The 16,633-nt window shown below is 39.3% G+C and overlaps 1 protein-coding gene across 1 annotated transcript; it reads left to right on the top strand.

The window, feature by feature from the left end:
* Positions 1–1,698: 1,698 nt before the first annotated feature.
* On the top strand, positions 1,699–6,928 carry LOC149818183 (glutamine synthetase cytosolic isozyme 1). Its single transcript, XM_089984141.1, has 13 exons — positions 1,699–1,875; positions 2,132–2,171; positions 2,307–2,410; positions 2,516–2,564; positions 2,682–2,788; positions 3,092–3,179; positions 3,856–3,984; positions 4,129–4,203; positions 4,320–4,373; positions 4,733–4,770; positions 5,071–5,230; positions 5,387–5,447; positions 6,556–6,928. The coding sequence occupies exons 1-13, from the start codon at positions 1,802–1,804 to the stop codon at positions 6,645–6,647; spliced, it is 1,071 nt and encodes a 356-aa protein (XP_089840267.1). The 5' UTR covers positions 1,699–1,801; the 3' UTR covers positions 6,648–6,928.
* The last annotated feature ends 9,705 nt before the right edge of the window (positions 6,929–16,633 follow it).

The following is a 16,633-nucleotide window of genomic DNA, read 5'->3' as shown; positions in this document are numbered from 1 at the left end:
GACAGATTAGCGACAAACATTATCCATCGCTAAAATAAAATAAAAAATAAAAAAAAATGATTTTTGTCGGGCAGTATTCCGGCAACAATAAGCCGGACTTATACCGCACCCGACAGGCATTGCACAGAATGATCGCTCTGCCTCGTCGCCGGACTTGTATCGTCATCCGTGAACCGGTGTTCTCCGGCATCGCCGTCCTCCGTGAACCGGCGTCGTCGTCCTCCGTGAACCGGCGTTGTCGTCCTCCGTGAACCGATGCTCTCCGGCGCCGTCCTCCATGAACCGACGTCCTCCAGCGATCGTCGACCGTCCTCCGGCATCGCCGTCCTCTGTGAACCGGTGCTCTCCGGCGTCGCCGTCCTCCATGAACCGGCACTGTCATCTTCCGTGAACCGGCGTCGCCATCATCCTCCGTGAACCAGCGTCGCCGTCCTCCATGAACCGGCACCGTCATCTTTCGTGAACCGGCGTCGCCATCATCCTCCGTGAACCAGCGTCGCTGTCCTCCATGAACCGGCATCATCGTCCTTCGTGAACCGGCACCGACGTCCTCCAGCATCGCCGTCCTTCACTCTCCAACACGCTCTCTGACGTCGCCGTCCTCCGAAGAAGTCGGTTTAAATCGAGCGCGGTCGATTTAAATTTCGAACGGGGAGAGAGAGAAAATTTCACGCTCGGTTTAAATCGGAAATTAGCGAGGGAATTTTTCTGTTGCTAATTAGATTTAGCGAGGGAATTTTTTCATCGCGAATCCATCGCTAATTAGCGACAGAAAAATTTCCTCGCTAAATCCCTCGCTAAAATGTTTTTCTTGTATTGAGAATTAGCGACAAAACAATTGTTGTCGTTAATCCGTCGTTAATTAGCGACAGATTAGCTAGAAAAAACTTTCATCGCTAATCTGTCGCTACTTAGCGACGAATTCATGAAGAAAGTTTTCTCTAGCTAATCCATCGCTAATTTGTGACAGAAAAAATCCTTCGCAAATTTCTATCGCTTTTTCTTGTAGTGTTAGTTGTTGTAGAGTAAGCATCATATTCTAATTTGGTATGCAATTTCAAATTTGAATATAAATTGAAGGTGATCGGGCAAATTGCTAAGTTCATTGATAAAACACTCATCCTATGGGTCAGACTTGGTTTGGGTCTTGCATTATTAACTCTATTCTTATCAGATTTAGATTCTAATCAAAGTTAGAATTGATAAGGAAATTTTGAATCCAGATCCAGTTTGCTGACGAGTTTTATATGCATTCGGTTGGATTATCAGACAGATTTCTTTTTTATTAGGATTCAGATTTGAATTCAAAGAAAAGGTACATACCAAGAATTGGATTATTAATCGTAAGGTGCTTGCTTTACCACTTCCGACTAATTAGATTTAAATTCGTTCGGATATCCAACCCAAACATTTTCATTGACAACGCTAGTTAAAGTCTAAACTTTTTGGCTTTAATACTAGACATTTTTCTAAAATTCTATAAAGATAGGCTGGGCTTGTTGTAATAATTTAAACGTTAAGCTGATTTTGTAAATAGACGACAAGTTTGGAAGTTTGTGCAAATTACTCTACAAAATAAAATCCCAGAAAATTTCTGTCAAAGCTTTCTATTGGCAAATTTGTTTTATCGATCTTTTAAATTACGTGCAAATAATAATTTCCTTTTATACATCTAATCTCTTCTGGCACTTGCTCTATAAGAACAGGAGTTTCATTGTCCTTATTCTCATCTCTCCCACCATCCTCCTCGTTTCTCTGAAGTCTGAACCAAATCCTTTCTTTCGTTTCCTGTGGCGTCAGGATGTCTCTTCTTTCTGATCTCATCAACCTCAACCTCTCAGACTCGACAGAGAAGATCATAGCTGAATACATATGGTATTTTTTTGGATTTTTTTTTGTGTGGTTGTTGAACTTGGGTGTCTGTGATTACAGTAGATGTATATGTTTTCCATACCTTTTTCTTCTTCATTTTGATCTTTTGCTATGTGGGTTTTGTGAAACAGGATTGGTGGATCTTTTTTTTTTGTGTGGTTGTTGAACTTGGGTGTCTGTGATTACAGTAGATGTATATGTTTTCCATACCTTTTTCTTCTTCATTTTGATCTTTTGCTATGTGGGTTTTGTGAAACAGGATTGGTGGATCTGGGATGGATATGAGAAGCAAGGCCAGGGTGAGTGGTTTTCATTCTGAATGTGTACTTTTTGTGTTCTATAGACATGATCTCTTCTTTTTATCAGTTGGGTTTCTGTGTTTTTGGTTGGTTGGTCTTTGTTAATGTTTTTCTCACTCATTGATGTGTTGACAGACTCTTCCTGGGCCAGTGACTGATCCACACAAGCTCCCAAAGTGGAACTATGATGGCTCAAGCACGAATCAAGCTCCTGGTGAGGACAGTGAGGTCATCCTCTAGTGAGTATTCACACCCATAACTGTGTTTTTCACATCCCGTGTTTTTTCTTCTTTTTTTCAGCCCTCTCATGCGAATCTTTTTTTGTTTGTGCTTTTGCTATTTAGTCCTCAGGCCATCTTCAGGGATCCATTTAGGAGGGGAAACAACATCTTGGTACTCTTCTTGTTCTTGTTTATTTTCTCTAGTGATGATTATGATGATGGTGGTATGGTGATGTGGATGATTGTCATGATCATGACCATGATGGGTTTTCTTTCTTTGTTTGTGAAGGTTATGTGTGATACATACACACCAGCAGGAGAGGCAATTCCCACAAACAAGAGGTGTAAAGCTGCCGAGATCTTCAATCATCCAGATGTTCTAGCTGAAGTGCCATGGTAATGATTTTCTTTCCCGAAGGAAATCTCTCTCTCTCTCTCTCTCTCTCTCTCTCTCTCTCTCTATATATATATATATATATATATATATCAAGGGTTTGCTTTGTTCCCTTTCCATCCGGCAAAGTGGGTGTGTTTTTTACAGCAACCTTGTTAACAAACGAAGGAAATCTTTTGATTTACTGATGGTTAATTTGGCTGGCAAATTTTTGATGTGCTTTTATCTTCTTTTCTTTTTCCCGCTCTTGTTTTTTTCTGCATTTTGGGGTTTTTGCTACTATATTCCAATGTCTATGGTTTCAGGTATGGTATTGAGCAGGAATACACTCTCCTTCAGAAGGATGTTAAGTGGCCCATCGGATGGCCTGTTGGTGGCTACCCTGGCCCTCAGGTATTCATATCTCAGAGCACCATTGCAGCTATTGTCCACCTTCTCTACCGTCAACCATCATCATCGATGTCGCCGTCATCGTCACCACCACCAATCTACACTTTTACCCCCACCACCAACACCACCATCGTCATCATCATCATCATCATTATCATCATCATCATCATCATCATCATCATCATCATCATCATCATTGTCATCATTTATCTTCATCATTATTCATCACGACCATCACCATTTATTGCCAGCACCATACCACCATCTCCATCACCACCTTCATCAATTCACTGCTTCCACCACCGCAACCACCACCACTACTTTATCCATCATCATAATCACCAACATAAGCATCTCCATCGCCATCAATGATAGATGCCAAACCATTACCTCATCTTGCTTGGTTAGGTGTGATTCTTATCACGACCCATCAAGTCTGCTAATCGTGATGAGCATCAGTTGTAGACTTGTATGCAATTCAGTACCGGTTAACATATAAAGTAAAAGGGCCTTTGTGGTTCCATTTTTTAGTCCAGTTATGGGATTTACACCCTGTATGTGTACCGATTTAGAAGTAGGCTCTGTTCTGTACAGAAAATAAATCAGGGAACACATGATTCTAACAAATTGCACCGTATTACATATAGATCTAACTTATATAATGTGTTCTGTGGATAAGGGACCCTATTACTGTGCTGCTGGAGCTGACAAAGCTTTTGGTCGTGACATTGTTGACTCACATTACAAAGCATGCCTATATGCTGGAGTCAACATTAGTGGCATCAATGGTGAAGTTATGCCTGGACAGGTCAATCTCTATCTCCACATGATTTATCTAGCTTGCTTTCAAGTTTGTTTCATCAAGACTCTTAAATCTCAAATAGTTGCTTACTCTGTTTCTGCTTTCCTAGTCTTGTTTTTCATTTTTAGATTTGTGTTTTTGTATTAACAGTGGGAGTTCCAAGTTGGTCCTGCTGTTGGTATTTCTGCTGGAGATGAGCTATGGGTTGCTCGCTACATTCTTGAGGTATCCAGAATTGCTTTTGGGATTAAGTTATGGGTTTTCCTTTTTTTTTTAATGTCTGATGTTCATATTTTCCTCTGCAATGTGCTTATGCACGCTCTTTTTCTTTGATAAAACAGAGGATCACAGAAATTGCTGGAGTTGTTCTCTCTTTTGACCCAAAACCTATTCCGGTAATTCAAATATCCCTTGTCTGTTTGCATTGATTGTTTTGTTTCTTTTTTGTTTGCTATCAAACATACATAGGGTAATCACAAAATGAAATTGTAAAAGTCTCATATTGGTGCATAAGTATTTGCATTACTTGTTTCTTTTAAGCATTCTACTGATAGTGTCGATTAATCACAACTTTTGATTTTAGATCTTTCATTTTTGTATTTTCTCTACATTGCCTGAAATGTAAACTTTTTTTGTTTTTAGATTTCTGGGCCTTTTGTTGATGTGAAAGAGATAGCATTGTTGTATAAACATTTGCTATTTTAGTTTTCATTCATCAGTAGTTGTGTTAAATTCTCTCTTTGATGAAAAACAGGGTGACTGGAACGGTGCTGGTGCTCATACCAACTACAGGTGAGCTTTTTCTCACTCATCATACAAAAGCTACGACTCCATTTTATGCCTAGTCATGAATTCCATATTATCAATGTTGTGTTTGGTGTCCGAATATTCATAATTGCCAACTATCCAATTCTTGTCTTTGCCACCAGCCTTTGTTAGCAATTTTCTGCTCAGCAGGAAATCCATAGGAAAGCATTTTCTCGATATTGTACAATACTCTCTTTATATTTTTACTTGCTTTCACAGAAAAATAAAGTGCTCTCTCTTTTTTCTCAATATCATTCAAAATGATATGATTATTTGTTTCCTTAGTACAAAGTCAATGAGAAGCGATGGTGGAATCGATGTCATCAAGGAGGCTATCAGGAAACTAGGCTTGAGACACAAAGAGCACATTTCTGCCTATGGTGAGGGTAATGAAAGGCGACTGACAGGGCGCCATGAGACAGCAGATATCAACACTTTCTCATGGGTAAGCAACTAAGCTTGTGTGTGCAATTAAAAAAAGTTGGTTGCTGATTCATTATCAACTAGAAGCTTTCATTCTTATCTTTGTTTTGTGCCTGCTGATTCATCCACTAGTTGAACATTTTCCTCCCTTTTTTGTTTCTTTTTCCTTTAATTGTAGGGCGTTGCAAATCGTGGTGCCTCCATCCGTGTTGGCCGTGACACTGAAAAAGCAGGAAAAGGTGAGGTCTTTTGAAGTAATGCGTCAATAAATATGCTTTGGTTAGAGAGGTGCCTTTGGTTGGTGGCTTATGTTTGCTCTGATTTCAACTCTACCACCTTGTGTTAGGTATCTTAGAAAGTTGGTTTAGCATGCTTGAAAAGGCTAGGAATGCCCGATAGATATTTGCACAAGTTTTACATGCCAATCTAAGGGAAAGACTCTGTCACCATGTGCTGTTCATGGTTGGGCCACTGCTTTGGTAGTCTTGTGGCCCACCATCTCACCAAGCATGTGCATCCACTGTTACTACTAGGAATTGTTGATGCATTACAGGCCAATGAAGACACTGCTAAATTGCTAATGGATAACATTCCCAAGAGAACAATAGAGTTTTTCTTAGAAATCTGTGCTTTATTTGATTATTTATATAGGTCTACTGATCTTAAGTTCTTAACTGTCTTAACTAGTGTGCTACACACACATACACACGGACGCATGCACGAGCACACACACACATGAGAGAGAGAGGGGTTATTTTAAAAGAAAAAAAAAAACCTTTTTCCTTTTGAATCCAGTTGTGGTATTGGGTTAAGAATTAACTTTCTTTAAGCAATGTTGCCGAAATCAATTTCTGATCTGAAAAGTTTCATTTCTCAAAAAGATTCAGAAAATCAGCCTGAATCTGATTTTGAATGGTCTATTGAAAATTTGATTTAAAAAAATAAAGAATCATAGAAATCTAAAACTTACAATAAAAAAATTCAAAAATTTGTTTAAAAAATTAAAATACAGAAATGAAGACAATGGTGATTAAGAGGTTCAATCAAATTCTAAAATACACGTTTAATACTCAAAAAATACAATAGCAAACAAATATCATAATAATGATAAGATATTAAAAAAGAAAAAAGAAAGCCGGTTCAGGCTGATTTTCAATTAAATCAGTGAGGTGCCAGTGCCATTTCATTTTGACAACATTGTCTTTAAGGGAATTTTTCGTGTTATTTTGGTTGATTTTTTTCCACGTATGGCCTTTTAAAACTTTTTTTTTTATACAGAATACTGACAGCATCTTTGTCCTGTGCAGAAAAGAATAACGTGGATCTTGTTTTGTTGTGCTTTGACAGGCTATTTCGAGGACAGGAGGCCCGCCTCTAACATGGACCCTTATGTGGTCACCTCCATGATTGCTGAAACAACCATCCTCTGGAAACCTTGAAGCAAAAAAAGGAGGAGATGATGAAGAATGATGGTGGTTGATTATGACACATTTTTTAATCATTCTTGTTGGTTTCTGCTCTAGTAGGCTCTTCTACTTCTTATATTTAGCCCTTCTACAAATTGTCTGGTTTGTGCCACATTGGCTTTTATCACTTGGTAAGGAACTTGGTGTCTTGTGCTTTTTCTATGGGATGGAAGCTGCATTTAGTGGTGGTGTTTAGATGTAACTTTCTGTGCTCATTAAAGGGAAATTGAATAACATGGGAAATAATCAATGAACTCTGTTATCTTTTTCTCTCTGTTTTGTTGGTTTTGAAGAAGAGGTGGCCCACTGCATTTTCAAAGCTTTGTTCTTTTGGTTTTGGGGGGAATTGCCGATCAAAGCACTGTGTATTGGTTTTGCTGGTCTTGCAAGGGTCGTTTGATTCGCTGGACAATCCTGTGTGGGGACATCACTGTCCCCTGACGGGGTTGTATCACATTTGAAACTGGCACCCGAGGCACAAAATGCGTCCCAAGGTATGTGGTTTAGGGGGTGTTTGTTTTGCAGACGGGGAAAGACAAAGACATCTAATGATACTTTTGGAAATAGCAACATAAAATTATTAAAATACCAAAAAAAAACAAACTAGCGAACTTGTTAAAAATACAAGATGGGTGTTTTGGCGAAGCAGGTTATATGTCCCCCCCCCCCCCCCGAACAGGGCCGGTACTCCATCTCATGTTCGGGTGTTCTCAAAGAGCGTCATGTATAAGATGCAGACCGGCATATATCGTCATGTGTGTCTGCATCATATTGCATCGTAATTTGGTGCCGTCGCAAAGACTTAAGTACTTTTTACCGCCATTCTCTTCCTCTTTTTCGAACGGACATAGATGCCCTCTATCTAAAAAACTGAATCGGTGGTTCGTGAAAAGGACAAAACTGCCCTTCATCGTTATCGCGCCAAAATGTTTCACAAAGTTTGCATATGCAGCAAGTTGTATGTTGTAGGATTTAAATAGTTCAAAACAATCTATTCTCGCCCTAAGCAGAAAACTCTACCGGAGCATACTTTGCTTTCATCTGTGTACAACATAGCATCCTTTCCTTTGTTTCAGAGCATCTGTTTCCGTCTTATGCGCAGTCGCAGCATCGTTGCCACCTTCTGTTGCGTATTAGTTGTTACTGGTGCTTACTCTATAGTTGGAATATTCAAAATCCTATCGTTTCGGTGAGTTTCGTGAAAGGTTTCGTTATTCAATATGAAGGTTGCTTCTTATAAAAGGATTTGTAAGTTGGATAAATCTTATAACGATGTGTACTTATGAACCCAAATATGAATCGCTTTTTAATTATGATGATCGTTTACTGTGTTGTGCAGGTTAGCAATGTATGTGGATCATCAGAGAAGAGATGTCGCGTCGTTCTATGGTTTGTGTATTAGAGAAGTGATCCGACAGTCTCATCTATCTAAGGTTCTTGAGAGGTACCAAAATATACTTAAGATTGAGAACGATGAAGACAGGAGGAATGCCTTGGAATTGTATTATGCGGAGGATTATCCCTCAGATATTGAGGCTGCGGACCAAAGGAAGAATGCTGAAGAATGAAAGATGCAGAAGAAGGATGACGAAGAGAAGGCAAAGCAAATAAATACGGAGGAAAATAAAAAGAGAAGGCGGAGGAAGATGACAGAGCAGAGGGAAAGGCAAAAAAAAAATGAGGAAGACTGACAAAGGTATTTTAACAAGCTAATGATGGAGGCAAGGGCAGAATTGGATAAGGGGAACTTGGAGAATAAAGCAAGGCGAAACAAGACAAAGCTACTGAAGGAGGCGGAGGAGAGGCAAAGGCAAATGAATAAGGAGGAGGAAGAGAATGAACAGAATAAGCCTCAAGATGAGAAAAAAAAGGAAAGGCGAAGGAGAGAGAAGGAGTTTGAGGAAGGTAAGGAAATACAAAGGCAAGAGAAGGAGGATGAGGAAGAGAAAGAAAGGCGGCGGAAGGAGAAGGAGGTGGAGGAAGAAAAAGCAAGAGAAATGAAGAAGCAGGATGATGAAGTACAGGAAAGAAGGAAACAAGAATTGAAAGAGAAAGAAAGGCGGTGAAAGGAGAAGGAGGAGGAGGAAGAAAAGGAAAGAGAAAGGAAGAAGTAAGAGGATGAAGTGCAGGAAAGTAGGAAGCAAGACTTGGAAGAGAAAGAAAGGCGGCGGAAGGAGGAGGAGGAAGAAAATGAAAGAGAAAGGAAGAAGCAGGAGGAAGAGGAAGAAAATGAAAGAGAAAGAAAGAAGCAGGAGGAGGAAGTGTAGGAAAGAAGAAAACAATATTTAAAAGACAAAGAAAGGCGGCAGAAGGAGGAGGACGAGAAAAAGGAGAGAGAAATGAAGGAGAAGGAGGAGAAAAAGGAGAGAGAAAGGAAGGAGAAGGAGGACGAGGAAAGGAAGGAGAGAGAAAGGAAGGAGAAGGAGGAGGCGATAAAGGAGAGAGAAAGGAAGAAGAAGGCGGAGAAAAAGGAGAGAGAAAGGAAGGAGAAGGAGGACGAGCAAAGGAATGAGAGAGAAAGGAAGGAGAAGGAGCACGAAAAAAGGAAAAAGAGAATAAGAAAGGAGAAGGAAGACGAGAAAAAGAAGGAGAGAGAAAGGAAGGCGATGGTGGAGCCGGTAGAAAATGAAAGGGAAAGACAGTTGGAGGCAGTGGACCCACCAGAAAGGCTTAGGTTGGAGGGAGAACAGGAGTAAAAAGCGACCAAGGTAAATAAATTCGTCCTGTCTTTAAAGATTTAATAATATGTTTAACGATTTTGGTATAACGATTATTGTGTTAGGTATTAATATGTATAGTGATTACTGTGATAGTCTGTGTGCAACCAATATTATTTATAGCGATTAGTAGAATATTATTTATAAGTACAAATAGACCTAATTTATAATTGGTAGGAATAATATGTTATTTTGTATTACAGGAAAAGTAGAGCACCAAGTGAAAAGCTCGGAGGTCGGTGTCAATGGCCTGTAGTTCTGTCGTGGTATGGTCAGCTAAGTGCATATCAGAAGGACCGATTACGAAATATGCACTTTGGTGCCCTTTTTGACCAGCAATATTTTGAAACTTGCTGGAATACCATGACCCACCTGGTAAATAAGTGGAATGATAAGACCAACACATGTCAGTTTGATTCTTTTGAGATCACCATGACTCTAGAAGATATAGCGAGGATCACTGGCCTTAAGTGCGATGGCAGTGTTGTCCTAATACAACATTCAAACTATAACACAAAGAAAAAATGCACGACCCTTTTAGGAATGTTGATGGACCAATGTAGTCAATATATTTCTGGTGGAATGAAGTTCACATCAATGAAAGTCTCATTTTTCCGTAATAAATGGGAAGGCCGCTCCGCTACTTGTGCATCTGAAACAACTGACCAAGAGTTGCGCGGCTTCCTTCTTTATTTTTTGGTCTTACATTATTTTTCGATTGTTCTGGTTCGAGAATAAGTTTCATGTGGCTGCAGTACATGGCAGACTTAGACGAAATTGACAACTATGCCTGAGGTGCCGCTATGCTCGCACACTTGTACAATCAACTCTACCGTGCGAGTAATGGTACGAAAACAGTTGGGGGATTTTGGTCATTTGTTCAGGTATTTGTTGATTGCATACTTAGTAATTGTAGACTAATTTCATTGAAGGTTGTAGTGTATCTAATAATAATTTTTTTGTTAGACTTGGGCGTGGAAAACATATTATCCCATTGCGTCCACGTGGTGCCCCTGCGAGTTGTGGTTTTCCAAAGATCGGTCGCTGGGCTAGAATAAACGTCACAATTCATAATGCTAAGTCCATTTTAGATGGGTTGCAAATGAATGAGGTAAACGTTCTAAAATTATTTACAATCGTGTCAGCATTTATCATTGAGTATTATAAATCGTTGTAATGTTTAACATTCTTAAGTAATCATCGTTGCAGGATTGTCTTCCGTAGTACATATCGTTGTCGCCATATCATGCTTAAGTAAATTGTAATATATTTGTCACTCGTTATTAAAAAGAATTACCAATGTACAGGTTTTGTGGAGACCTTATGGAGATGGGGAGGACGATGACCAAGACGTTGTTGCAGACGCTGCTAGATTATCTGACCGTGATTTATGATTGTTTTGCAATTATGAAGCCGAGTTGTAGCATGGTAGTCGAGTTCTCCTACAATCTGGCTTGGGGCAGTCTATCCCAAATATGCCTTTGGAAGTGAGAAGGAAGATGAATAGTGGTGGGTGCAGGAACGTGAATTGGCGCGAACGCTACAGGGACGAATTATTCATTTGGAACTCAGATGGTGTATGTGCCGTATCGTATGATTCTAACAGACGACAATTTGATCCCTTCTATTTCGAAAGCTATTGGGAACCAATGCGCCAAAATCTGTCGATTGATAAAATTGGGAACCCATGCATCCCAACTGCCCCCTCTCATGTTGCAGCCCAGCCTCTACAACCAAAACATCGTCTTTCTTTGGTTACAACAACGATTCCCTCAGTAACAAAGCTTGATGAAGAGCGAACACTTGCTACAAAAGAGAACATTGTCTCTGCCGCAAGGTTCGATCTTATGAAGAGGAAGAATAAGAAATTAAGGACATAAATTAGTAATATGGGGATACAATTGAACTCAGTGGTAGAGATGATGACCAGCTTTTTTAGTAAGATGGACGCAACCCAGAGGCCACCTAGGATAGACAGTCCACCAATAAAAATAGAGAGACAAGTGTATGATATTTCATCTGATTCGTCAAGTGCCTAGTAATAAACCCTCGACATTCTTTTTTATCACGATAGCTATTTGTTGTAATTGTATAATTAATTGTCGTAACTTGACATTCTTTTATTGTTTAATTCTTAATTATTACATGTAACAGACATGTTTCGATTGTGGATCTCATAAATAAATAAACTTTAATTGAAAATAGATGTCTGTTATTCAGAATGCGTGACATTGACTAAGGTCGCCATCGTTATGATAGAGCATTTTTGCCCAGCAATCGCTGTATTTGTCTCTGCCTCGATAATACATCGCAAAAAGGATTTGCGATGTAGGCCGTCAATAATAATTTAACGAGTTCTGACGGCGTAAATGATATCAGTGAATAGCGATAAGAAAAGTTTGATGCTCAGAAATCACTACTGATGATCATAAGTAAATTGTAAGTAAATTGCAATGGCGCAATAGGATTTTGGCTAGCCAAAATCGGTACGATATTGTTCCCTGTCAGAAATCGCTCATTTGCGGGGACACCTGCAATGCAAACCGCGAAATAGGATTGCAATTCATGAGGTCAACAATGCAAACGGCAATGGCTTGTCCCTTTGTAAATGTTGTAAGTCAACAAGGATTTGCAGTGTTAAATGATACTAGTATAAAGCGATAATGAACGTTTGTTGTTAAAAAACCGACAAGGGCTAAGATATGTGGCATGAATATATCGATGTATCCATGTTTGATAATCAATTCAATAATCGTCAAAGATTATTCATACCTGGAAAACAGGTTTGTTCGGGTCGGGTCAATCTCTCACTCAACCATTGTTATAATATGAAGTCGAAACAATGGTTTTTTAATTATTTAAAACCCAATCATTTAAGTTGCGGGTTGTTTTCGATAAAGGGCGGTATTCGAAATGACATTTTTTTAATTACTTAAAACACAATCATTTAATTTGCGGGTTGTTTTCGAAAAAGGGCGGCATGGGAAAAGTCGTATTTTTAATTATTTAAAACACAATCATTTAATTTGCAGGGATTTATCGAACAAGGGCGGCATGTGAAAAGACGTATTATTAAATATTTAAAATACAATCATTTAATTTACGGGCGGTTTTCGAAAAAGGACGGCATGTCAAAGGACGTTTCATTTATATTTGACTGACGACGTCGATTCCGTATCTGCGTTGCAAAGGTGACATCGATATCTTCGTGCAGACATAACGCCGAAGAAGAGGACGATGAGAGCAATACGACCAGACATGGTGCCAAAGAAGAGGACAATGAGAGCAGTACGACCAGGCATGGCGCCAAAGGAGAGGATGATTGGAGCAATACGACCAGGCATGGCGCCAAAGGAGAGCACGATGGGAGCAATACGACCAGACACGACGCCGAAGAAGAAGACAACCACTTCCACATAACCAGCTGTAGCGCTTAAGACATATATTTTTTGAACTTCCTGACCGGTTTAGTCAACATTTGCCTTTTCACGTCATATTTTGGCTTGTGTTGTTTACTGTAGAAAATAATTTCAATGTCGAATTCTGAATACTACGCTCATGGTGCACTCAGTGCAACATCCACGGACAAGGGTGGGCGGCAACGCCCTAACGAGGTCGTAGATGACATCGAGCAGATGCAAGATGAATTTGCAGACGGGAACACTATCAGTAATTTTGTACGTATGTAACCACTATCATTTTCTAGGTCTTCGGTTTGTATGTTCTGAAGTTCATAAATTTTTGCAACCAGACAATGTATGATTTTGTCAATTATATTCAAAGCAACGAAACGAGCAATACAGTATGCATCAGCACCCCTTATTTCATGGTATGTTTTGTCTGCCATTGTTTTATTTGCTTTTTTGACTTAGTTACTTTTCATGGTGGTTAAACCTTACTATTTCGTGCAACATATGTACGTCCGGCGAAAGCCATATACCAGTGGATTTCTAGATGCACTATCTTGTTGGAACAACGGTGATGAGTTCGTAGACTTTTTGAATTTTGAAAAGGTAAGTGAACAAACCTCTTCTCCAAGGTTTAGTCGTTACATCCCCACCATGATATGTCTATGGAATTATAAATTATTGTATCGATTCGCAGATTTCACTTCCTACGCTGTGGCAAAATCCAGAACATTGGGTCTTATACGAGATAAATTTTATGGAAAAACAACTATGGTGCTACAATTCATTGGACTGCCACAATGGTGTAGAACATGACACTATGCATTTGGTAAGCTTCTGCCCATAGGTGAATCGTAGTTATTTGAGGTGGACCAGACTGTATTATATTTTCCCTTTATCACAGGCGGGATTCCTAAACGACTATGTGGGTCTCGACATTGCTGAGTGGATGTTGCTCTGTGCTGACGATGCTCCTGTACAAAGTAATGGGGTCGATTATGGCATATTCGTAATGAAGCATATTGAAGCAATATACAAAGGAGAAGAACATTTTTTCGACGATGTATGAGCTTTGTATCCGTTGTTATTGGGGATTCCTGTTATATATTGGTTTCACATTACATATTTTTGTTGCAGGAAGATATACCAGAATTACGCGAGGAAATATATGGAAATTTGATTGAGTTTAAAAAGAACGGGAGACAAAACATGTAATGTGAAACCTATCGATTGCTCTCTTTGTACAACCTAACGAGCTCCGCCATCACCGTTCTCGCCCAACTCCGGCAGTGCAGTAGCAACATGGTGAAGAGCGGTCGTTCCTCTCCCTCGCGAGGAGGAGGTTTCAGAGGAGCGGTCGTTCCGGTGACGGGGGTTCATCTAACACAATCGAAGAGACAGCCACAGAGAGATAGAGACAAACTGGAGATATCTAGGAAAAGAACTTCCGGTAGTCAAATTTTGTAGGACTACAAATTTTATAAATCTGGCTCCGTTGAGATATAATTTGAACATTACAAAACACTCTTGTAAATCGTTATACGGCTTCATCTACGAAAACTAAATCATATCGAGAAATAGTTTTGTTTTGTATGCGCTTAACAAATGCTAGTAATGATGCTCTTAGGTATTGTACAGCGAAAGATATTTTGTTGTTGTTCTGAAATCGTTGTATAGCTCGCATTACGTGAACGAAAGGCCCGGAAATAGATTTTCGCGATTTGTGGTCCACAAAGGCACGTAATGTTCGCTTTGAACAAATAACGAAGTATTTATCCATAAAAAAGGTTTGTTCTCAGAAATCGCTGTGTTGCTGAACTTGCGAGAATGAAATCGTAATATATATGCCCCATCGTGAATGAATGTAGTGCATGACTAGATGAGAGTGACTCGCGTCGACCAATGTCGAGGTGTAAATCCGTAATGTACACCTAAGGCGATTTGTTGGGACGCGTGTGGATGAAGTTCTGGATTTATATAAGAACAAAAAGTATTTCTACATTCAAACTCACACGCTACGTGCTATCGTGATTTAAACTACCAAGTCCAATCACATTGATTAGTTTTGAGAATAGCTCTCTGACATGCCATTCTTCAATTTCATTAATGCGGAGGGTATTTTATTTGAGATTTGTTCTTTGTTTATTAAAATTGTCGTATTTATTTGAAAACTGGCAGACGGTGATAGGACGTTTCATTAGTATTTGAATGACCCATCACACAGGTTAAGGATGTGTTCCACTATGCTTCGCGAATAAGGAACCGACAAACTGACAATTCCTGCAAAAAATGACTTGTTCTTGAATCGAGTGTATAGGCGGATTCGACACAGTTGTGTTATCCGTGCAGACTCTTTTCATATGTATGCAATATCATAATTAAAGGAAAAGTCATTTTAAATTCAAAAAAATTTCAAATTCTTACACAAGATTTCATGGTAGTAGTAGTGAGGATGACGTTAGACCACCATTTGTCAACAGAAAACCCGTCTTATCGTTGTGTACTATTTGTAATTATGGAAATGACATTAATGACTCTTGTTCACCGCATTCATCTTGAATCTCTTCAGCGATTTTCATTCTGTGTGTGTCAGCAATAAGGCGATGTTTAAACATCAAACATTTCATAACGATGTTGAAAATTATTATTTCGAACATTAGAAGGCTTCTTTCATTGCATACATCGCAATCTAAATCTGCGACTGTCAATCATGCAGGTTGGGCACCGTTGGTCATTGCCTTTTAGATCCTCGTGGCGGCGTGGTTAGTTTCGCCTCCGCAATTAGAGAGGACGTCAATTTTTGGCAGTTCTTTGCGGAATCCAGGCATATCAACCTGCAAAAACAAATTCTAATGTGGAACCAATAGACATGCATTTAATCACTAATAACAGAGGCCAAAAAATGGCATACAGTGTCGAAACAGGGTTCTACACCATTGTATATCGCTTCAATGTACTTCATTACAAATACGCCGCAATCAATGTCATTATTTTGTAAAGGAGCATGGTATGTCGTGCGATAGATCCACTCGCTAATGTCGACTCCCAAAATGGCTTTGACGAAACCGATCTGAGAATAATGCGATCGAAAGTAAATTCATGACCCCAGTACACGACACGATACTCATATAGATGAAATCTTACAAGATGGGAAATGTCAAGCCATAAACCACTGTCAACTTCCAACGAATTGTAACACCATAGTTGTTTTTCGTGTAAATCCATCACGTATAAGACCCAATGCTTTTCAGCATTCCAGAGTGTAGGAATCAATATCTGCAAATGGATCGTAAAAAATGATGTTAGCACTATTATGCTGTGACCTTGCACTCTAGGGGTGTTTACTTACTTTTTCATTAGACAAAAGGTCTCAGCAATGATTACCGTTAACCCAATAAGGTAGGCCGTCTTTAAATCCATTGGAGTATGGCAAACGACGTAAGATAGTCTGCAAACCAAAACCTTATTAACAACAATGTTAACATACAAATCAACTGGATTAAATCAATAACCAAAAGCAACATAAAATACAACTGATATACCATGAAATACGGGCTGACGATGCTTATAGTCTTGCTTGGCGCGTTGCTTTTAATATAACTGACGAAATTGGATATAGTTTGTTTGCAACAAATATGTTGTTGTTAACGTACGTACACATGACTTACGTATATAGACAACTCCTACTACTTTCATACGAACAAAATTACTGATCATGTTGCACTGTGTGAATTCATTGTGCATTCTTTTGATGTCCTGCAGGAGTGATTGACTAAGTTCTCGCCCAACTTCGTTGGTGGATGTTCTACTGAAATGAACAAGGACATTGCAAGGT

The sequence above is a fragment of the Nuphar pumila genome, chromosome 13 (genome assembly GCF_984573655.1).
Source record: "Nuphar pumila chromosome 13, dmNupPumi1.hap1.1, whole genome shotgun sequence".
NCBI classification, from domain to species: Eukaryota; Viridiplantae; Streptophyta; class Magnoliopsida; order Nymphaeales; family Nymphaeaceae; genus Nuphar; species Nuphar pumila.
Note: the sequence above shows the minus strand (reverse complement) of the source record. Positions and strands in the feature narration are given on the sequence as shown.